This window comes from Vitis vinifera, chromosome 12 (assembly GCF_030704535.1).
Source record: "Vitis vinifera cultivar Pinot Noir 40024 chromosome 12, ASM3070453v1".
Classification (NCBI taxonomy): domain Eukaryota; kingdom Viridiplantae; phylum Streptophyta; class Magnoliopsida; order Vitales; family Vitaceae; genus Vitis; species Vitis vinifera.
This window is the reverse complement of record NC_081816.1, coordinates 24,382,104-24,405,863: the sequence shown is the minus strand read 5'-3', so window position 1 is coordinate 24,405,863 and position 23,760 is coordinate 24,382,104. Positions and strand designations below refer to the sequence as shown.

Sequence of the window (23,760 nt, the reverse complement as noted above, 5' to 3'; positions counted from 1 at the left end):
TCTAGTCATTATAGGATTTTCTTAAAAATGTTACTAACAAAAATACTTTAGATAAAAGCATTTTGACTTTTAACTATAATAGGATCTAATTTTTAATTCCATGTTATTGCACACCTACGAGGCTACGACAATGAAAGCCATTTCGGGGTTCATTTCTTGAACCATGATCCTTCGGAAAGCCTAATAATCCCTTTCATCCCCTAACGATGAGGCACACGTGAGTCAAACCCATGACCTAACTGCGATAGCCTATGTTAAAATCAAAGTTTTACCCATCTCATCCAAAAGCCATTTTTACCCAAACATAATCACAACCACACAATTTATGGTGTTTGGTGTGGGATATGATCTGGGAAATCCTCCAAGGCCTCTCTGGCTACTTCTGACCAGTTCTTTAAAAAAACCACCAATAATAATAAACCGACTTATATTATCTTTTCATGACTCTGGACTTGCTTGAATCATAATGTTCTAGTTAACTAAAAAGTCAAGAACAGGTTCGACATAAGCAAATCCCAAGTATTGATTGCTTGGTTACAATAATCCATGTTATGGCTAGTAAATATCTCACTTTTCTCTCCCCAAGGTATACACAATGTCATCATCATACATCACCATTAATAGGACAAGCTTGCACTTGCTTCCTAAGGTTCTCAATGATCATAACCAGTTTGGTGTTGAGTCGATTCACAAAGCACTTGGGCAGCCATCCAGCAGGATCTAACTGGATTTTTGTAAGAAAACAAAAACAGGGTTGATTCAAGTCAATTTTGTATTCAAAGTTATCCAAGAAAATAGGCGAATCTGAGTTCCTGTTTGGTACATAATTTGCTGAGCAGTTTGGTTACCTGGATAACATATGTGACCATGCAAGAGTCATCCTCAAGCTTCTCCACAACCCAGCCTGACTGCAGCAGCAATGCTCTGATTGCATTATTTTGCTTTGGATGCAATCCAGCAGCTATCTCTTTTGGCAGTGAAGCTACCGCTACCACCTGCAAACCCACAGCTCAGTTTCTCTAGCAGTGTGAATAATGAGGGTTGGTAGAATAGATACTCATATGATAAAGACTTGTTACCAGGGTTCCATCATCCATGGTTTCACGCCGCTCATAGACAATGAACTCCCTGTTCCTAAAGAGGGGCTTAGAGCTCTCTCCAAACCTGAGGCGGATGATGCTGAGGTTGTCTTCGAGATCCTTGATGTACTTGGCTTCTACAAGATCAGAGTCCCATTGCTAGTACAATAATATAAAAGCCAATGACAAAGTTAGCACATAGATACGACATAGAGCAGTTCGATGCTGTATTGTTAATCGAATCAGAGTACTATCCTAGACTACGAATTTGCCAAGTTTCTTGTATATAATAGCCAAAATACAGGCATATTTTGTCACTTGCAAAGAAGACAATCACCTAAAGGAAAGGAGTAATGGACAATGCTTATAGAGACAAAAGTTTTCTTTTCAATTTTTTGAACCGGAATCCAACCACTGCAGTTCTATATATAGTTAAGATGGTCAAAATCTCCCTGTTAGAATATTTGTGTGGTTCTGGCTTAGCAAGTCTGATTATGCTGATCATCTTCACAGTTGGGAGAAACATGGGATTCACCTTTGCAGCATCAATGGCATTGGCCACGGTGATGAATTGTTCAGGTGAGACTGATCTAAGCAGCCAGCGGCTGCGAAAGGTGTGAAGCGATCCAGACCTCCGTTTTGATATCTCCACTCCATTGTCGAGCGTGAGGACTTTCCACCCATCACTGCTGTTCCCAACCCGGGTTGTGTCTGAGGCAGATAATAGCTCCTGTATACAGCTCTCACTGGCAAAGTACACATACCTTCTCAGGGAGTCCTCACTGATGGACCTTCAGAAACCAAAAGGATGGAAACAATGAAAACCCGATTCTGAGAATACAATAACGAATGTAATAGTCTAAAGAGCGACCAAAAAGTTAGGCTGATCCCTGCAAATGAACCCTTGGAAACCAAACAGAAAATTCAAATGGAAAACACAATTCTGAGAGTTGAATAACGATGAATGAAATAGTATGAGGGTAAAAAGTTAGCGTCTTTGAAAACCAAGAGAGTTATAATCCAGAAACAATTCTGATGATAAAATAATAGAATGATGAAACAGTACAAAGGGGATGAAAAGGTCAGTATTTACCAGGATCGGGTGCAAGGTGCCGGACTGCTCATCTCAAGGTACATCCACTGCTCCCAAGTCTTCGTTCCACATTGAGAAAATCAGGAAGATAGAGAAATATATATACAAGATTGAGAGAGAGAGAGAGAGAGGGTACAAGTTTAAGATTGGTTTAAGGGGAAGGAGGAGAAGTGGTGTAGAATAATATGAAGTGGGCCTATATCATTGATGCACATGCAATGCCAGAAGAACCTCCATAATTAGAATTGCACGTCTCTCTCTCCCCACCAACGCTTCGTATCTCTCTCTCTCTCTTAAAAGCCACCAACACTCCATGTGCATCATCTTCCCCACCCTTAGCCTTGATGCTCTTTTACAAGGAAAGAATCTTTCTTTTATCTAGAGAGAGGGAGAGAGATGAGCAAAAGACTAAAACAAAAGCCAGACTAGTAGAGGTTTAAAGTCACCTACATGTTACCAAAGTTTTGCCTGGTTATGGGTGACAAAGACACTATTCAAACACTGATAGGTCCCCAATCACATGCCAGGGCAAAGGCTAAGTCTCCATACCAAACATCAGGATGGACAAACCCAGTCCCTTTCTTGTTGGCCATGTATAGTAAAATTAGTGAAGCACTAGCTCATCACCTATTACCATTACCTGATCTCGATATATAAAAGGTCTGATATTTCAAGATGGTAATATTCTGCCCTGTGATCGTAGCTCGAGTTTTCAACTCATTCTGTCGATTCCCATTTGGCTGCAGGGTCGGTGTGGTAAATGACACAAGATGTAGTAGGTTCCTCATAATTTGTTCATCAACTAAAACAAGAAAGAACCCTGAATGTTTCATATCGTGATAATATGATAGAATATTAAAACTCTTACCATAAATATTTACATTCAAATTCTAGTTTTAAAGTTACTTTTGTACCAAAGAAAATAATGACAGTAATGATAACAAAAGAAAAAAGACATTTTATTTTCTTCATCATTATTACTAACCAATTTAAAAAGAAAAAGAAGTTCCAACTCTAAAAGGATCTAAGATTGCTTCTTTCCCTGCTCCAGGAAGCCTTTTGCTTTCAAGCTCTCCACCGCATCCTTAACAGCATCTTCAACTGGTGTAAAGACTAGTCCCAGATCTATCAATCTTTTTGCCGCATCTTTGCAAGCCATCATGCCTGGTTGGGTTTCTCCAATAAATCTGAAATCAGATAAGAAACTTAATCAAACAAAGAGGAAGAAAGTATTATTTGAAAGCACATCAAATTAATGAAGGTTATTTTTGTAGATGCATTTTTATTTCTTTTGGTTCATTAAAACAAAAAATCCAGGTTGTCCTGTTTCCTTATAACATTTGTTGCCAGCTGACCTTGCTCTCATTTACACATCAAAAAAAAGAAAAAAAAAATCCATGACATGGTAGGTCAAGGTAGTATTATCCTTAAAAGCAAACAGTCCTTGAAAAGATTGAAGATCACAAGGACAATGCACATAGCCATAGAATGATAAGTAATTAAAAGATGACTGTATTCTGGTGGCCTCTGAGGGAGGCCCTTGGGAAGCAGATGAAAGGCAACTATTTATATTAATGCCCAACACTTTATTTCCATCTTTCTTTCTTTGTATCCTACCCCTTTTTTTTCCTTTCCTTTTTTTTGACTAAATGCAGGCCACTTTTGATCTCACATTTTTCACAACTACTGTTAACTGCAAGCAGGTGTAAAGAGAGAACTGATCAATAATAATATTTGACTAAAGATTTAACAATTCATTTAATAAGATTAAAGTGGCAACAGAGAAAATCAGTTACAAGGCTACCTAATTTCCAAGGGTCAGGTGACTATATAATTATCTCTGCACCAAAGCCCTATGGATACCTTAACTAATCCAATGACTAAGGGGGACGTAATAAATGAACTACCAGAATTGTTTTCCTTTTTCCCATTTCTAGATCATAAAAAGAGCATTACATCTTTAGTTCTGAAAAGTCGATATCAACATATTCTATACAAACCTTCATCATAGCTAAGAAACTTCAAGAGGAATCCAGAGAAGCATCGGGATTGTAAAGCTTCAACACAGCCAAATAGAGAGCTACCAAAGCAAAAGGCACACTACATGTACAAATTAAAATGACCAATAGATATAAGGACATGTAGTGGAGTTTAATGGGACCAGGTTAAAGAAAGGTGGCACTCAACAAAAATGGGCATGTTTGAGCAATAAGAGGAGTTCCTTCTTGGACAAAGTAGAAAGAGGTCCTACAGAAGGACAAGAAAACTTGCATCCTTAGGTACACTACTGCTGAAGAACCAAAACTGCAATGGTAGAAGACCCTGTCTCGTGGGTGGAGCCACCACAAATAAGAACCCATTGAGAGGCTGAGATAACATGATGAACAATGAACACTAAAGAGTTTCTAATAATTGAAGATATACAATTAATATTTTGTCCACATGTGCACCACATGGAGCACATTTAATACACTCATCGGGTTCATCCAATTTCAGTGCGGGTAACAGATTATCCACAACATGCTGAACAATCATCCCCTACCTCAACTTTAGCATAAAGGCGTACTATGTTTCTTTTGTATTCTCTTCATTTTCCATCAAAAACTTCTATAATTATTATTATAGAGAGGGCAAGGTGCAATCAAATTATAAGTGCACAGGAGATTAACTTCATAGCAAGTGCAGTTTGTGGACAAGGAGTAGCACTGCACTTGAATGCAGCCACAATTACAAGGGACCATGCTTTTCGCTTCATGAAGTAGGCAACGTTGTAGTAACCTCTCTAACCCAACCACAATAAACACACATGTGGATGTGTGAGGTTGTCTATGATTTTCCTCATCCTTATAGGCTTGTATCAACAGTTATAATCTAACAGAAAAGGAATTCTGGTATAATCTGAAGAAAAGGACTAGTACATTAAACAGAGATATGTGTCATGAATCAGAGCTTGAAGTTAATGGTTAAATCCAATGCTGCTCCAACCATTACATTTGATATTTTTCTTTCCCTTTAGATGAGTAACAAAGCTGCTGATGGGGATAAATCTCCAAGATCTATTTGAAAAAAGGAAGAAAAATGGAAATAATCTGAGTCCTTTTTAGAACCAGAAAAGCTTCTTTATTAGAAATTCTTTTTTTTTTTTTTGATAGACAAAGAGAAGAAAAATGATTAAAACACGCCTAAAAAGGGGCGCTCCCTATGTACACAGGCAGTATACAAAGAAAGTCAAACCCAAGGCCACAAAAACAACAAACAGACTAAAAAAGAAACAGCTAAACTTCAACCCCATCACCCAAAAAAATCAGAAAGGAGAGATAGTCCAAGTCCAGAAAAGGTTTAGACCACTCTAGAAGAGACCGAAAAAAGAGGTTCCTTAGACTCGTATCTGACATTTCTTCCTCTTGGAACGTTCTTCGGTTTCGCTCTCCCCAAATGCACGAAAAGAGACAAATAGGCGCTAATCTCCACGCTGCTTTCCTTTTCTTCCCTAGGCCCTTAATTTTCCATTCGCCTATGTACACAGGCCCTTTTCTTTATTAGAAATTCTTATCGCAAGAAGTTTCTTTTAAGTTTTAGGTTTCTAATTCTGAAAGAAAGTTTATATGTTCTTTATAATTCTATTATTTGGAAGATGTAGGAGTTTTAGAAAAAAGAATGAAGGTCCTAATACTAAGTTTTTCGCATATCTTGCAATTTTCAATTATACCACCTCATTACTTTTCTTCTAGGTGAGATTCCTAAAAGGCAATTGTGAGACTCTACAGTTTCCTACCTTTTCATCTTTATCTTTTCCTTTTCCTATATTTTAAGTCATCGTTCCCTTCCTTAAATCCTAAAATATCTAAGCCCTATCCCACCCATTTAATTATAGACAACCATCTTAAGGTTGTCCTATATCAGCTACAGAATTCCTTGTCATATAAATTGTCAAGTAGAAGATGGACTGATAAATTATTGCATGAGAGAGACGACTAGTAACATAGACAATATTTTACAGAAGTAAAATAATGTCAGGGAACAGACCTGTGAACTGGAAACTCTGGGAAGAGTTTGGAGACTCTCTCAGCAAAATCGGCAAACTGATAGATACCATCGGTGCAGAGATATCTACCAGAAGCAGCAGGAGTCTCAAATAGCAATACTTGTGCCTTCGCTACATCTTTAACATGCACAGCCCCCAGCCAGTGATATTCCTGAGTTTCTGTTGATCCTTCGAGCAGCTGCTGCAATACAGCACAGCTCGCATTCAATCTTGGTTGTAACAGTTCGCCGAGACATGTGGCTGGATGGATAGCCACTACATCTATTCCATGTTTCCCTGCAAATTCCCATGCTGCTTTTTCTGCTAGTGTCTTCGACACTGGATACCATTTCTGCCACATTCATAAATTCAGAAAGGAGCAAAAGACGGACCTTAATATATCATAGCTGTGATAAAAAAACCAATGTTTAACTTTGATTTCAAAGTGGTTAAACAGTACAGGCATATAACTTCTATATCAGAGGAAGACCCAATTGGTTCATTCTTTGTCTATTTTCTTCCCCTTAATCATTGGGGAAAAAAGGATCATGCACCAATTTGTGGATTCATCAAAATACAACCATTGAGCAGACTGCTAACCAAAATGGGGAATACCCACCATTGATTTACAGGTATAGCACATGGACCCAAAGACATTATTGTGATAATTAGACACTAACATTAAGTCTAGATATCTTCTTCCTTTCTCTCCTTCTATGTCTAGACTGATACAAATCTTGGGTTTAATCAAAAACAAAATGAAACATACCATGTTCTCAGCTACAAGACACCTAACAAACAGATGAGAAAATGTAGCTATTGTTAGAGTACATGATATATGTGGTCAGCCCAAATCCTACAAACTTAAGCTTGGATAATTGATTGTTTAAAATGGTATCAAAGTCCCATTTAGCAAGAGGTCATGTGTTATGTGTCTCTTTATGTGCAGGTATGGGTCAGTACATATGCACATGAAAGAGGATTCTGGAGTGCATGATGTGCATTGTGAATCCAAATCCTACAAACTTAAGCTTTTAAGATAATTGATTGTTTAAAATGGTAGCAAAGTCACATTTGACAAGAGGTATCACATATGTGTTATGTGCATGATGTGCATTGTGAATGAATCTGAATCATATAACCAGTTATATTATACCAACCAATTGCACGACCAATAAATTGAAACAAAAAACATCCACATTAGTAGATGTGTTACTTAGCATCAATCCAACTTTTTCTTACATCATATTTGGTTCACGGAAAGTACAAAGGAAAAAAAAATAATACTAAGAAAAATTTCTCTCTTGTTTAATTTAAACATAGAAAATACAATTAAATGAAACTAGTTTAAAATTTTATTAACTTAAATCTATTTTTTATTTTACTTCCTTTTTCTTTTCCTGATTTTCCCTCAAATTTTCCAGAACAAAACATAACCTAATAGTTTCCATTTGGATTTAGGTTTGGTTGCAAAAACCAAACAGCTGGGCTCAGGACCACATCGATGCTACTGAATTGCCTTTAGTTTTATCCCTTCACGCATTCATTCAATTTTATGAGATTGGCCTCTTCAACCTTTATAAGCCTCATGATTAACACTTGTTTAGTAATTTCAGGCAAAAAATTAAGAAAAACAATTTTCTGTAAGATTATTCAGCGTAGAAGAGAGGAAAAAGAGAAGACCTGGCGAGATTTGCAGTAATGGAGGTCAGTCCAGGAGGTCTCGTTGAAGGGAATGTTGGGGGGCCAAGAGGGGTTGGGGACCAAGGCCGAAATGGATGAGGTGAGCACCACGCGCCTCACCTGGAACCTTCTAGCAGCTTCCAGAACATTCTTTGTCCCTTCCACCGCCGGCATTAGCAGCTCCTTCTCAGGATCCTTAGGGTCCTCGAGACTGCAGGGGGACGCCACGTGGAACACCCCGGTGCAGCCCTCCACCGCCCTGGCCACCGCTTCGGCGTCGAGGAGGTCAGCCTCGTACACGACGATATCGGCGGCGGCGGCGCCCGGGAGAGAGAAGAGGTGCGAGGCGTCGGAGCCGGGGAAGATGGAGGCGTGGATGGTGGTGTAGCCATGCTCCACCAGGGTCCGAACCAACCAAGACCCAATGAAGCCATTGGCTCCTGTCACACACACAGCTTCCTTCTTCTTATCCGCTTCCAATTCAGCCATCTCTGCTCTGATTTCCTCTTCTTCTTTAACAACCCACTGCCCTGTAATTCTATATTTCAATTTCTCACAGACTTGATCATTTAAAGTAATGGGTTTTGGATATTGGATTGTGATAAAAAGATTAAGATGGATTTGTGCTTATCTCTTTGCTAATCTGCTTCTTCAATTGATTACGTAACCTACAAATTGAATGATTTTATTTGGTAATGATTATGTTAAAAAATAAATTAAATATTTACTTCAAAAATATAGGATGATTTCTGGCTATAATTCTGCTTCTTCCCATTATGTAAAATAAGAATAACAGATATCAGAAATAAAGGCAAATACTTCTACCAAATATCATAATAATATTTCCATCTTTTTCTCTCTTCTTTTTGGGAGGGAGAATTATTTTTGGGGTAGATGGACCCCCAAATTAACAAAAAATCCATATAACTCTTCAATATGAAATAGTAACGGACAAATATACCCTTTAAGAACACATATAAAATATTTTATAAAATTAAGTTAAATAATTTTTTTTCAATAATTTTTTTTTTCAAAAATACTAAATTAAATAAAAGTAGTTTTCAAAAATCTTAAATTAAATAATTTTTTTTCAAAAATATTAAATTAAATTAAAGTATTTAAAAAAAATATTAAATTAAATATTTTTAAAAAATATTAAATTAAATAAATTTATTTTTTAAAAATATTAAATTAAATAAATTTATTTTTAAAAAATATTAAATTAAATAAAAGTATTTTAAAAAATATTAAATTACATAAAAGTATTTTTAAAAATATTAAATTAAATAAAAAATATTAAATTAAATAAAAGTATTTTTCAAAAATATTAATTTTTTTTCTCAAAATCAACAAAGGGCATTTTTGGAAATATTGAAGGATGATATCCTTCAACTCAATTTCCATACTTTCATTGGGTCTTGAATTCAATTTAAAGAGTTACATGAACCTTTTGTTAATTTGGGGGTCCATCTACCCCCAAAACATAATTCTCCCTTCTTTTTTTTTCAATTTTTCCTTATTAAGTTTAGATCTGGACCATCCAAAATGAATCATGAAATTTAAATTCTTGCATGAAGTTATAAATATAGGAGATTGGGTACAAAGCCAAGGTCCAAATCATGCGTTTTTCTTAGCTTATGTCTTGATTTATGTATCTCTAACATGTAGACTTTCTCAAATATATTTGTCTTTATTCTCTGGTTGAACAAAACCGACCAAGATCAACACCACAAGATGTTCTAATATTGTCACCCAAGCACCTTCATTCTTTCTCATACCTTTCCTTATTTTCATCTCAACCTTCTTAAATTAATTCATCTCCTTTTGTCATCTACATATCACCCATGTTCACCTCCCATTGATTATAACTTCTTGAGATCCTTTTAGTTCCCCTTCTTCTAAGTCCCACTCATCAACGCCAGCCCGATCTATGTTTCACCCAATTCTCTTATCAAACCTACTTGTATTTCACAAAAATTGAATATTGATGAATAGAGATAGGCAATGTCTAATGAGTTCGATGCTCTTATCTAGCATAGAATTTGACAACTTGTTCCTTCCAATTCACAACAAAATCTCATTGGTCGTAAGTGGGTTGTTCATGTCAAGAAAAATCCTAGTGACTCTATTTCTTGATAAAAAGCTCGTCTTGTGGCTAAAGGCTTTCACCAATGGCCCCATCTTGACTATACCCAAACTTTAAATCCAATTATCTAGCCTACCACTATTCATCTTGTTCCCTTTATTTCCTTCTCACATAATTGGTTAATCCAATAACTTGATGAGAACAATACATTTCTTCACGGTCACCTTTCAAATGATGTTTACATGACTCAACCACTTGGTTTTATATATCCAAAATTCCCTAATCATATATGCAAATTACAATAGGCTTTATATAGGCTTAAACAACATTCTCATGTTCAATATAATGAACTAGAAACTTTTATTTTATCTATTGATTTTTCCAATGCTTGATTTGGCACATTCTTATTTATCTGTGCTCATGATGGAGTCATTATTCATCTACTTGTCTATGTGGAGGATCTTATTTTTGCCGGTTACCATTTATCTTTTATGACATTTTTTATTAAATAGTCATCCACAAGGTTTCCCATTAAAGATCTTAGGTACATTATTTCTTGGGTGTCAAAATCTAGATGCTACTCACCTAAAGCAAGTACATTTAGGATGTTCTTTATCATACCAATATGTCCAATGCTAAGGAGGTACAAACCCCTCTTTCTACCAACCCAATTTTACTCTTGATGATATTGCTCACCTTATTGATGCTACTGAATACAAGTGTGTTGTTGGCAGCTTACAATATCTATTTGTTACACGTCTAGATTTTTTTTTTTTTTTGCAATGAACAAACTCTTCTAACTCATGCCTCAAACCACTATTGCCCATTAGGTTATGCTAAATAACTCTTTGTTACTTGAAAGGTACTATCTCACATGGCCTCTTTTTATGCAAGAATTCACCACTCTTCTCTAAGCTTTTTGTGATGCTAATTAGGGTGGGAATAAGGACGATTAGACATTAACCATTGCATAAATCGTATTCCTTAAACACAATCTGATTTCATAGGTTTCTAACAAGCAATGCTTTGTTGCTCATTCATTTACTAATGGAGAGTATCACATAGTTGCCTCTATTGCTACTAAACTTTCTTAGATTCAATCTTTACTCACAGAACTTATCATAACAATCTACAATATATTGTGATAATATGGGGACAATTTATCAATGTGTCAATCTTGTTTTCTGTTCTCGCATGAAGCATATTAGGATTGGTTTTTATTTTGTATGTGGCAAAGTCTCTAATAATAACCTCCACATCTCTTATGTTTCAACACAAGATTAGCTTGTCGATGCCTTAACTAAGCCCTTATCACACCAACAATTGCTCTCATTATGGTCAAAGATTGTTGTCATTTAAGGACATCCACTCTTACAAGGGCATAATTGTTAAGATAAAGTCTTTGAAAGTATGATATAATGTAATAGACTTTAGTTTCATTAATAAATTTATTTATTAGGATTTTGATTCTCTTTTTCTATTCTTATTTGCATTAATTATTATTTGAGCATTCATTCCTTTATCACTTGTATTGCAAATTACTTAGGTGCATTGGAACTTGCACACAAGATCCAAGTCATGTTTTCCTCGCAAGAGAATGAGTACTTCATAGTTGATTCATGGATTTGGGTCATCCATCAAGGACTATAGTGCACTATCTCTTAATTAGAAGATTGACTTGTCTTAGTCATCAAGATAGTTTTCCCATGATGAGTGAACTAGTGTGTATGGTTACATATTTGATATGAGTTATGATGAATCATAACATTAGTTATCGAATAGTCATGATTCACCAAACTACCATATTGCATAGACTCTCAACCTTAAGAAAATATTGAACTAGTGTTAAGATCATTGATAGCTTTAACTTATGGATGACTCTAAAGTGGTTATATATTCCTTACAAATTAGATCACTATAGATTAAGGTGGATGCCAACAAATATTCTAGATAGAGGCACCATGATATCTCATGGGTTTGAGATAATATGTCCTCTTAAATGATCCTGAGGACATGTGATTAGGAAAATTATAGTCATAATAATTCCTTAATTGGATTTTGACATATGCTCTTTATGAACTAGTGTATGTCAGTTAATTACATAATAGGAGGATTTAAAATTCAAGAATCAGAGAAGTAATCTTGAGATTACAAATACCTATTCATGGTGAGTCTACACGTAGTAGAAAGTAGGTCATGTCCGCAATCTAATAGGATAGTGTTATCAACCCATTAAGATTACATCTCTAATCCTTAAGTTGTAAGTCCTCTTATTATGTGATCAACTGATATATTTTAACTCATAAAAAACATATATTAAATTCCATTGAAGGAGTTACTGTGACAAAAAATTTCATGATTACATATTCTTACGATCACCCAAAAGGATACGCTATTTCAATTTCATGAGATATCATTGTGTTTTTGTTGTAAATATTTGTTACAACCAACCTCCATCATTAGTGACTCAATTCATAGAGAATATCTATTTTATTATCTCACCTGAAAGTCAAAGCCTCATATTGATTCTAGCACATAATCAATATCTTCTAAAGGTTGAAAATTCATAAAACATAATAACTTAGTGAATCATGACAACCCAATAGTCTTACGTCATATTATACTTAACACAGTTAAGTATAATAGTTTTAATTTACATAATCAAGTGTATGTCATGTTAAAACCTCTAAAATATTTTTCAAAACAAAAACTAAATAACTCACTTGATTGAGATCAGTGATGAAGGATTACAAATACTAGCATGCAATCAAATTAACTATGTACATTTCTTACCAATAACCTACTTTTTTTATCTTAATTTTTTTCTCTTTCCCCTTTTACTTCCTTTACTTCCTCTTTCTAACTTTTTTATTATACTTAACCATTTTCGCTAGGTCTTTTTGAAAATGAATCGGTACATCCCCTTACATTTAGGAGAAGATTTCGTTTCTTTACATGTGAAGGGGGATTTTGTCATTTTTCTACTTTTTGGATAATGGTTTATAATTAGATTACAAAATTGACATTCAAGTAATGACAAAATTTGACACGTAATTAAAATCTAAAAGGTCGTATTTATTGTGAGATCTTTTATCAAAGGGTCCCAATATAACATCGAATTAATATACACTGCAAAATGTGATTAATTAAGTCATACAATATGTATATTTAAATTTTATTATTTTGTATAAGTTCAATTTTATTATTTTGTACCTTAATCTTAATCTCATTGTTTTTAGTTCATTTTAGTATTTTATTTCTTCATCACATTATTAATATCTTCGTTCAACAATCTATATTTTTCTTGCAAAAAAATTGTGTGTTGTGTAAGCCAAATTTGTCATATTTACATAAATATTTTCTGAACAATCGCACTTTTTAGATATTTCTTTCATTTACTGTATAACCATCTAAAAATATGAGGGGGTGCTTTTTTATTTAATTTTAAATAGAATTTAAAGTATTTAATAATGTTAAGTATTAAATTATTTTTTTAATATTTTATTTTTATTTAAATATGAAAAAGTAAAAGGGAAAAAAACAACAAAATTCATTTTAGTTCTGAAAATTTATTTTTAATATTCAAAGAAAGTAATACAAGGTATACCTAGTGGTGATTATTAAGGATTTTATATATATATTTGTACTATTCTTTTAAAATAAATATTTATGAAAAAAATGGTAGGTATAAAATTAAGTTGACATTTATAATAATTAAAATAATAATTTTAAATTTGCAATAATCTGTAAAAATGTCAATTAAAAATGATTTGAAATAATGTAACGAAAACATTGAAACTATCTTTTGAAAAAAAAAAATAGTTTGAGTATAAATTTTTAATTTTAAAATTATCTTTTAAAGACAATTTTACATTTTAGTAATTGAATTAAAATTTTAAATTTGACATTTGATAAATTATCATAAATTTAAAAATAATTTTCAAATATAACAAGTTAAAAAAAAAAAATCAAAATCCCCATTTTTGGTTATTAGGATTAAAAAATAATTTTCAAATATAACAATTTAACCTCTATTATTTTTTATCATATTTCGATAAAAATGCCTTTATTCTTTTCTCGTAAAAATTAATCATTTCTTTCAACTAATTGGGATTTATGTAATTAAAGGATATTTTTGTAAAAAAATTGATTATTCTTCGTATAAAAACATGAAAGGGTTTAAATTTATGTAGGATTATTTTATCCTTTTTAACCAGGGGTCTCCAACGGGCGAGCCAGGCCGGGCCGGGCCGTAAATAGGAGGCCCGTGGCCCAGCTCGGGCCGGGCCTATGGGCTCGTTGACTGGTCAACGGGCCGGGCCAGGCGGGGCCATGCTAAAATGCTAGACCAGCGGCCCGGCCTGTGAGCCCGCGGGCTGGCGGACGGGCCGGGCCGGCGAGCTTTTTGAATTAAGCCAAAATGGCTTTCAAAAAAGCCAAGGGAATGGGGGGATTCGAACCCCTCCTCTCATGTTTAAACTTTAAGCTTCTAACCAACTAAATTACATTTTTTTTATGTTTATTAATTGAGTTAGTTATATATATATATAAATAAAGTATATTATTTTTTAAAAAAAAATTAAAGGCTCCAACGGTCATGTGACCGTTGGAGCCTAGCTCCAGCCCATGTGACCGTTGGAGCTAAGCCTCCAACGGTCACATGGCCAATTATTTTGAATTTTTTTTTTTTTTTTTAACCTTCCTATAAATACATTTTCTTCCTTTTCATTTTTTCATCAAATTCTCTCTATTTCTCTCTCTATTTCTCTCACATTCTACAATATTTCAAATTCTTTTATTTTTCCCTCAAATTATACAATATTGTTGGTGGTGCAAAACAAGCATTGGTGGCTCCAAGAGTTCAAATTTGCTAGGAATTTCTACATCGGTTCTCTAATTGAGTAACATACTTCACCCCTACTACTTTATTTTTTTGTCACATTTTTTTTTATATTTATTACTTTATTATTTTTGGCATAATATTTTATCAATAATTATAATATGACAAGTGCTTCTTCATCTAGTCCATGTGATGAAATATCATCAAACAAAAAATTTACTTCAAATATATGGAATTTTTGTGATAGAATAGAAATAATTTTAGAAAATAATAAAAAAGAAATAAAAGCAAAATGTAAAATTTGTAATAAATTTCTTACTGGTGGCTCAAATGTAGGCACAAGTCATTTAAAAAGACATAATGAAAATTGTAAAACTAAAAATAATGTAGATATTAGAAATTATATGCAATTAGGTAAAAATGAAAGTGGAAATTTAAAAACATTTTCTTATGATGAATCTAATTGTCGTGAAGAAATGATTGATTATATAATAAGAGCAGAACAACCTTTCAACATGATGGAAACTCATGATTTTGCAGGAACAATTCAACGAGGTATTAATTCTCAATTTAAAGGTTGGTCTGGAAATACAGTTAAAAGAGATATTATGAAAAAAAATTATACACAAAAAGAAATTTTAAAATTTTTTTTTGCAAATTTTGAAAGAAATATTTGTTTAACATCTGATATTTGGACATCTTTAACTCACACTGGTTTTTTATGTATAACTGCTCACTACATTGATAATGAATGAAAATTAAATAAAAAAATAATTTCATTTAAATTAATAAATGCTCCACATAGTGGTAAAAATATAGCATCTTTAATAAATGATGAAATTGTCGATTTAGGCATTCGTGATAAAATATTGACAATAATATTAGATAATGCTACTAATAATGATGCAACAATACATAGACTAAAACGATATTGGCAAGTAAAAGAAGATCATGCTAAAATATTTCACGTGCGTTGTTGTGCACATATTTTAAATTTAATTGTAAAGGATGGATTAAAAAATGTTGATAGTACATTGGAAAAAATTAGAGGCATTGCATATAGTATTAATAGTTCTCAAGCAAAACATGAATTATTTTTTTATTGTTGTAAAATGTTAAATATGAAAAGAAAAAATATAAATTTGGATATGGCCATTAGATGGAATTCCACATATAAACTTTTACAAAATATTACAAAATATAGAAAAGTAGTCGAATTATATGAAATACAATTAATTAACAATGATTGTGAAGCAGGTATTTATGCATTAAATGATTATGATTGGCATATTGCGGATCTTTTAAGAGATTTTTTTGAAATTTTTGATACTTCAACAAACATTTTTTGTGGTGTATATTATCCAACTTCAAATCGAGTTATTATGCAAATAACTAATATTTTTATTGTACTTAAAAAATATTTAAGTTTTGAAATATTTAATGATACAATATTTGCAATGATAGAAAAATTTAGAAAATATTGGGGAGAAATACCTTTACTTTTTTATATTGCTTTAATTGTGGACTCTAGATTGAAATTTGAAGCTTTGGATGAATGGTTAACAATTATTTATTTTAATAACCAAATAAAAATTGAAGAAATTAAAAATGAAATAAATTCATTATTATATAATTTATATAACTATTATAAAGAAAAATATGGTAATGATATTAATACTATTAAATTACCACCTACATCTACAAACTCCTCATCTTTTTATAAAGGAGCTCTAGAAATGTTGAAAAGTCGAAAAAAGACAACAAATAGTTCTCCAAATAATACATCTGATTTAGATAAATATCTTAATACTGATATAATTTCATTTGAAGATCAAGAAGATTTTGATATTTTAATATGGTGGAAATCACATCAACACAAATATCCTATGCTTTCTATAATTGCTCGTGTTGTCAAAGGTTGGGCTCTAGGTGAGGGTGGGTGTTGTCTTTCATCTCCCCTCTTTGCTTTTGGTTATGCCTTTATACGTTTGTCGTATAATTCTTGAATGCTTTGGGATGCCTTTTGGGCCCGCTTTCTTTTATATATGCTTTTGTTTTTACCTATTAAAAAAAAATGTTAACAGAGATCCTTCTCTAGTAACCATTGCTTCAACGAATCAGATGCCTTAAATTTGATTGTGTTTGTTTTCTAACAAATTTTGATTTTATTTTTTTGGTACTTGGTTCCTCTGTCAGTTTTTGGTTCATCCTTGATCTCAGCTATTCAACAAACCTAAGTGATTGAACCATTTATACTTGGTGTAGTAGACCTCTATGAAACAATAATATCTATGTCCATTTGCTCTAGCTTTGTCCAATATATTCTCACTTAATTCTGCTATATGATATTTGGTTCAGTTTTCTGTCTTATGTGAGTAAAACTTGGAATTGAAAGTTGAATATAATATCCATTTGTTCTATGTCTTAACAGGTTATATGTGTGTGGTTAGTGTATGTATGGTCTGAGAAATACAGCTTATAGTGCATAGTCTGAGATGTAATCTAGTGATATTTTGATGTGCATGTTGATACTCTTTGCTCATGTAAAATTGGTATCACTTTTTCATTGCATTATTACTGTGGAATCTTATGAATGTGCTTGATGTGTACTGAATTGTGAATGCTAGAGAAGCTATGCTAAGAAACAAACTCATTTAGTTTTGCATCAGTTGGGCAGATCCTGCAAGTGCTTGTTTAACTGCTTGTTTATTGTAAGTGTTCAGAATTTCAATTCTGAAAAATTAGATGGCTTAAGAATTTTGTATTGGAGTTCTGATATGTATCAGTTCCACATTTATAACTTAGAACATATTTTAAAATGTAGAAGAGCAGGGATAGGCTGCCCTAGTTTGTAGAATGGTCCACTTTAAACGTACAATTTCATTATTTAGGGAGTTCTAAAAATCTTCTTTATCTGTTAGTATTGATTTTTTTTTTTTATATTGTGTAGAGCAAGTTGCATTTCTGACTTGTTTTTCTCAATTCATGCGCAAGAATGTTGTCATATTTCCTTCAAAGGCTGTACCAATTGAGAATGCTCTTCAATTATTCTCACCCCGTCTTGCAATTGTTGATGAACATCTGACTTGACATCTTCCAAGACAGTGGTTAACATCCTTGAAAATTGAGGTATGGCATAATTTGCAATGCTCTTATACTTTGTATTTTTATATGTCCAAGCTTCACCATGATTTTAATTTTTTTTTTTGGTACTAAATTTATTGCACATGCACATATATGTATCTTGCTATGCAGTTCATCTTCTCTAGAGGTGGAATTTTTTTGTTAATGGTAAGATTCCCTAAATTTCTATGGTAAACTGATGAGTCATTTGTATGAATAAAAATTAGTTAGGCAACAAGATGTCTCGGGTTTAGAAGAGTGAGAAGAGGAATATATCTTGTGTGGTTTTCAAATATCCCTCTAGATGGTCTAATCTTCACATGTGATTCCCGGATCTCAATTGGTCAGCTCCTGGCATTTGATGTCCTTGGTTAGTTATATATGACTGGATGCATTTGTTTAAAAACTATCAACATATGGTCATCATGATCATCTTCTTCATCTTCTACTTCTGAAATCATGTCCAAGGCATTAAATTTATGAATAAACATGAAAATTTGTTTTGTGTGGGTCAATTAAAAACCCTGTCTCATATTTTCTTGATGTACAGTGAATTGTCTTTCATTTTTATTGCATTTATAGTTTGTATTTTTTGTCCTTCCCTCATTACCAAAACAATATTTAAGGAAATGAACTAATTAGTAACCATTAATCATGTAAGTTTGTACTTTTCTTGTCTTTTAACAATTCCATTCACATGTTGTCTTCATATGTTTTTTAATATGTGTTTTAATAATTGGGATTTGTTCATTTAACATTCTTTATAGGATGATTATTTTGGTAATGGCTTTGACTTTCTTCAAGATACATTCTTTAAGATGCCTTTTCTTGTTCCCTAATTAATTGGTTAAAAGGGATGAAATAATCCCCAAATTTGTAAACCTAACCTCTACCATGTTTTAACTTGAAAAGTAATCCATTTTTAACATAATTGCCCTTCAACATTTTGATTATTTACATATAGGTTTTAAAATATAAGGTTATTTTTACAAGAAAATAGGTGAGGGCATTTTTATCAAAAAGAGGCTTAAAAAAGGATGGAGGGTTAGATTTACAAATTGGGAGTTTTCATCCCTTTTAGTCAAATAACCCTTAATTAATAGAGGAAGAATTTGTGCCTTTAAATGCTAAAGAAAACTAGTGGACCATGCAATGTCCATGGAGAATTAAAACTGTTTGTTTAATATATTATTTGGCTCATTCCCAGCAACTTAAATTTTTGAGGTGACAAGTAGCTCAATGTTATGTCCACTAGCAAGAGGAGTTGCTGTATTCATGAGGCAAAGGAGTTGCTGAGTAGGATTGTGTTAGGATTATCTCATTTTTTATTTAATTATCTTATTTTTATTTGTTTTAGGATAATAATAGTAATCTGAATTGTTATCAGATTGAAGTATTAAGAGTTTGGTTAGGAATAGTGTTTATCCTTATCTAGGTGATGAGTGGTTTAGGGATGTAGGAGTTGTTTAACTTTGTAAAGCTATTTATAGAGCTTCACGGCATATCAATGGGGGACAATCAGAATATTATATAGCAATTTGCTATTGGGAGGTCTGGTTTTTCCTAGAATTAAAACCATATTTATTCTCTTGATCAGGTTTGTTACAACAAAGAATCACCATAGCTCCTCGTGGCAAATGTGCTGGAAGCCGTGGTCGAGGCGGTCATAACAACTTCAACTTGGTATCAGAGCAGGTCATGGATGAATCACGCATTGATCGTTTGGAGACAGAGATAGGCTCTATAGCAGCAGGGCAAGATAGGAAGTTCTGGGAGTTACAAGAAACACTGATGCAAGCGATAACGTCAATGAATACCCGATTAGATCAAATATCGGGCAACCAAAGTTTGGAACGAGGAGAGAGTTCACACGATGGTGGGGGGTCTCGGTGATTCAATTATAGAGGCCCTCGAGACTCCACTGAGTCTTATGGTGCGGTAATTCCAAGGGTCGCTAAACTTGATTTTCCTCGCTTCAATGGCAGTGAAGATCCAACGAGTTGGATTTGTCGAGTAGAGCAATTCTTCGAATTTCAGAAAATTGCCGAGGAAGAGAAGGTTCCGCTAGCGACGTATCATCTAGAAGGCGAGGCACAATTGTGGTATCAAATACTGAAGGAAGAAGGGGAAGTTACATGGTTCACGCTCAAGGAAGGGCTGAATTCGAGGTATGGGCCAACGGAATTTGATGATTTTTTTGGAGATCTTACAAGACTCAAACAGGTTGGTTCAGTACGGGAGTATCAAAGCCAATTCGAGAAACTCCTCAGCCGAGTGGGGAAGTTAAATCAGTCTCAACAGGTTGCTTGTTTCATTGGTGGTCTGAAGGAAGATGTGAGGATAGATGTTCAAGCCATGAAACCACCAACGTTGTCTGCAGCAGTAGGTTTGGCTCGGCTCTATGAGGTTAAATATGATAAGCGATCCAGTTTCAACCTTGAGCCAAAAAAGACTGTATCAACGAACTCAAGTCACCAGTCGCCCACTTTCATCTACTCCCGCCATTCGAAGATTGTCACCAACGGAGATGAAAGAACGTAGAGATAAGGGCCTTTGCTTCAATTGTGACGAAAAGTTTGCCCCTGGGCATCGGTGTAAGAAGCTTTTTTTGATTGAAGGATGCTGGCCAGAGGAGGATAGCGGTGACGGAATTGGAGATATCGAAGAAAATGTTATGTCCACTAGCAAGAGGAGTTGCTGTATTCATGAGGCTTCGTTTTCCTGATATCACCCTTGAGGACAAGGGTCGAATTTAAAGGGGTAGGAAATGTTATGTCCACTAGCAAGAGGAGTTGCTGTATTCATGAGGCAAAGGAGTTGCTGAGTAGGATTGTGTTAGGATTATCTCATTTTTTATTTAATTATCTTATTTTTATTTGTTTTAGGATAATAATAGCAATCTGAATTGTTATCAGATTGAAGTATTAAGAGTTTGGTTAGGAATAGTGTTTATCCTTATCTAGGTGATGAGTGGTTTAGGGATGTTGGAGTTGTTTAACTTTGTAAAGCTATTTATAGAGCTTCACGGCATATCAATGGGGGACAATCAGAATATTATATAGCAATTTGCTATTGGGAAGTCTGGTTTTTCCTAGAATTAAAACCATATTTATTCTCTTGATCAGGTTTGTTACAACAAAGAATCACCATAGCTCCTCGTGGCAAACGTGCTGGAAGCCGTGGTCGAGGCGGTCGTAACACTCAACATGGTACTAGAGTGAAGTTTCTAAAGATCTTGAGTTGAGCCTTCTCAGTCTGTTTATTTGGCCAATTGTTGTCGTGACCCATAACGTGCCTGTCCATGTGCACAATGAGGTGGCATACTAAGGAGGATATTAGTTTGATATGCATTGTTGGATGATTCCCTAACAGCCTAAGCTTTTGGAGCATACTGTAGTTCAATATGGTATAGAGTCAAGTTCTAGGAGCTTCAAGTTGAACCTTCTCTATCTATTTTTTGATAGGTTAAGATCAATTGAATTAACAGTGCCTAACAAAAAGTATACACAATGTGTGCAAGGCACCAAAGGCCAAAATCAGCCAAGGGAGACACAAACCCTCTTGATCTATTTTGTCCCCCATTTATTTGTTTATTATTGGTTGTCTGCCTCTTCACCTGTTGATTGGATCTGTAACGAGCTAGAGTGGTTGCTTGAGATACAGTATCGGTCCATTCCCTACTAACTTAAACTTCTGAAGCAAATGGTAGTTTAATAGAAATCGCCTCAATGCTTGTTTATAAGTTGCCAACTGTCTATGCTACCTATGCAAACAATGATCACAAATATTTCTTTATCGTTGAGTGCAGAAACAGATAATCCTTCAGGGGATGTACTCAGTGATTGAAGCCCCACGCCAGTCAGATTTAATGATAGAGCTCATCAAAAAGTTGAAGCCACAGGTGGTGGTGGTTACAGGGATTGCTCATTTTGAGGCTGTTACTACCTCAGCTTTTGAGCACCTTTCAAATATTACTGGAAAAATTGGATCTTGCCTTTTCTTAGACATATCTGACCACTTTGAGCTATCCTGTATTCCAGTTTCCAACGGAGTCCTAAAATATCTTTCAGGAACTCCTCTGCCCTCCCATGCAGCAGTTATATGTGGCCTAGTAAAAAATCAGGTACTTATTTGTTTTGATATTATAAATGTACTGAGTCAGAATGTTAGAAGTAGTGGCTATTTTTCTTTTCATTTAATCAAACAAGGAGTCACAAATTGATCCCAAGATTGTCTTATAAGTTGATACCTTAGTTTGTTGTATTTTTTTCCTTTTTCTTATTATTGATAGCTTTATACTCTTTCCAGGTTTATACAGATCTAGAAGTAGCTTTTGTTGTTTCAGAAGAGGAAGCCATCTTTAAGGCATTGTCCAAAACCGTGGAATTACTGGAAGGGAATACTGCACTAATTAGTCAGTATTATTATGGTTGCCTTTTCCGCGAGATTCTGGCCTTTCAGCTTGCTGATTGACATCCACCTGCAGAGGCTTGTTCTTTCTTTTATTTTTGAAGTTCTTTTCATTTAATATGCATTTGAATATCTGATTGTTTTAGAAACTTTACACATTTGATAAATTAACCCTTCATTTGACAATGTGCCTTGTGGTCAATATCATGACCAAGAAAGAAAGCCAGTTCCCTGTCAAAGGCATTAGAGAAGGCAACAAAAGTATCTCTTTCTCTAGTAATTTTCAGCATCCTATATCTGTTTTCCATTTCTGGTGAAGAATGTCTAAATATTTTATATTACTGGGAAAGAATCAGGTCAACATTTGTTCATGATCATCCTGTGTTTGGGTTATGATATGCAGCATGAAACCTGAAAAGACTTCTATTGTTACATGTCATGATCTGGACCATGCAATCTTGGATATATCTGATCTTTTGATGCCTACCTTTAGGGTCTTGAAAATAGAAAACTTTTAAAAACACATACAAGGTTCGCCACCACAAGGGGGAAAAAGACAATCTGAAACTTTTATTGAGTTGTTATCTGTTAAATAAAAATTTCAAAGTGCCAAAAGTTCAGTATGATGTTTTTACATCACAAGTTTTTGAGCAGTCCCTTGAAATTCTCCATAAACCTGCTTTTTCTTTGTTTATGAGGACAGCTTTTCTAACTGAATTGATTTTTACTAATGATCTTCAGAGGGTATGTGAAAATGAAAAACCTGCTGAAATGATCAGCTTCGCTAGTTCTGCCCTTTCTGTTCTTGATAATGCAGAGTTGTCAATTACTGAGACAGAAAACTCCTCAGTGATCCACATGGATGTAAGATAAAAGCTTATTGCCATTACCATCTTCAGTCAAGGCTTTCATCTTTGAGATTTTTTCAAGACAGAACATGGTTGAGTCAGAAACTGATATCACCACCAGCATCAGACAATTTATTACGAGCAACTATGGGTTCCCAACAAGTAGTGGGACAGAATTTATGTATGCAGACTGCTCACTAGCCCTTTTCAATAAGCTGGTTCTTTGCTGCATCCAAGAAGGTGGAACCTTGTGCTTCCCAGCTGGCTAAAATGGGAATCTTCTGCTAAATTTTTGAAAGCAAACATTGTGAATATCCCTACCCACTCTGAATTTGGGTTTAAGCTGTCTGAGAAGATTTTTACTGGGGTATTTGAGCGTTTGAATAACCCATGGTTGTGCATTTCTGGCCCAACAATCAAACCTACTGGCTTGGTATACAGCAATGGGGAGATGAAAACATGCTATCTATCTGTGCTAAATTTGGGGCAATAGTTGGAATATGACATTGAGGGTTGTGGTGGCTGGGATTTGGAAGGCAGTTTGGCGAGACTGTATTCCCCTTCTAAACCGTCT

The 23,760-nt window shown here is 34.2% G+C and overlaps 3 protein-coding genes across 3 annotated transcripts; 1 reads left to right on the top strand and 2 right to left on the bottom strand.

Annotated features, from left to right (window-relative positions):
* Positions 1 to 410: 410 nt before the first annotated feature.
* LOC100265982 (uncharacterized) lies at positions 411 to 2,969 on the bottom strand. The gene is made up of 5 exons (XM_002272438.5): positions 2,173 to 2,969; positions 1,615 to 1,870; positions 1,080 to 1,238; positions 849 to 995; positions 411 to 724 (listed from the first exon to the last, which is right to left on the bottom strand). Exons 1-5 carry the CDS (start codon positions 2,214 to 2,216, stop codon positions 605 to 607), a joined length of 726 nt encoding a protein of 241 aa, XP_002272474.1. The 5' UTR covers positions 2,217 to 2,969; the 3' UTR covers positions 411 to 604.
* An 18-nt stretch (positions 2,970 to 2,987) lies between these two features.
* On the bottom strand, positions 2,988 to 8,732 carry LOC100245372 (cinnamoyl-CoA reductase 1). Its single transcript, XM_002269346.5, has 3 exons — positions 7,880 to 8,732; positions 6,199 to 6,548; positions 2,988 to 3,359 (listed from the first exon to the last, which is right to left on the bottom strand). Exons 1-3 carry the CDS (start codon positions 8,366 to 8,368, stop codon positions 3,197 to 3,199), a joined length of 1,002 nt encoding a protein of 333 aa, XP_002269382.1. The 5' UTR covers positions 8,369 to 8,732; the 3' UTR covers positions 2,988 to 3,196.
* A 7,704-nt stretch (positions 8,733 to 16,436) lies between these two features.
* Positions 16,437 to 22,629, top strand: LOC100243669 (methionine S-methyltransferase). Its single transcript, XM_002272332.3, has 3 exons — positions 16,437 to 17,934; positions 21,737 to 22,051; positions 22,237 to 22,629. Exons 2-3 carry the CDS (start codon positions 21,758 to 21,760, stop codon positions 22,399 to 22,401), a joined length of 459 nt encoding a protein of 152 aa, XP_002272368.1. The 5' UTR covers positions 16,437 to 17,934; positions 21,737 to 21,757; the 3' UTR covers positions 22,402 to 22,629.
* Positions 22,630 to 23,760: the final 1,131 nt, after the last annotated feature.

What these genes read in the sequence shown, in the direction of transcription:
- LOC100265982 (XM_002272438.5), bottom strand. Translation starts at nt 2,216, where the DNA reads ATGTACCTTGAGATGAGCAGTCCGGCACCTTGCACCCGATCCTG. An exon ending in ATGCCATTGATGCTGCAAAG is followed by an intron (nt 1,239 to 1,614) that starts GTGAATCCCATG and finishes TTATTGTACTAG; the next exon opens with CAATGGGACTCTGATCTTGT. An exon ending in CCATGGATGATGGAACCCTG is followed by an intron (nt 996 to 1,079) that starts GTAACAAGTCTT and finishes GTGGGTTTGCAG; the next exon opens with GTGGTAGCGGTAGCTTCACT.
- LOC100245372 (XM_002269346.5), bottom strand. Translation starts at nt 8,368, where the DNA reads ATGGCTGAATTGGAAGCGGATAAGAAGAAGGAAGCTGTGTGTGTGACA. An exon ending in ATTACTGCAAATCTCGCCAG is followed by an intron (nt 6,549 to 7,879) that starts GTCTTCTCTTTT and finishes TGAATGTGGCAG; the next exon opens with AAATGGTATCCAGTGTCGAA. An exon ending in CCAGAGTTTCCAGTTCACAG is followed by an intron (nt 3,360 to 6,198) that starts GTCTGTTCCCTG and finishes ATCTGATTTCAG; the next exon opens with ATTTATTGGAGAAACCCAAC.
- LOC100243669 (XM_002272332.3), top strand. Translation starts at nt 21,758, where the DNA reads ATGTACTCAGTGATTGAAGCCCCACGCCAGTCAGATTTAATGATAGAG. An exon ending in GTGGCCTAGTAAAAAATCAG is followed by an intron (nt 22,052 to 22,236) that starts GTACTTATTTGT and finishes TACTCTTTCCAG; the next exon opens with GTTTATACAGATCTAGAAGT.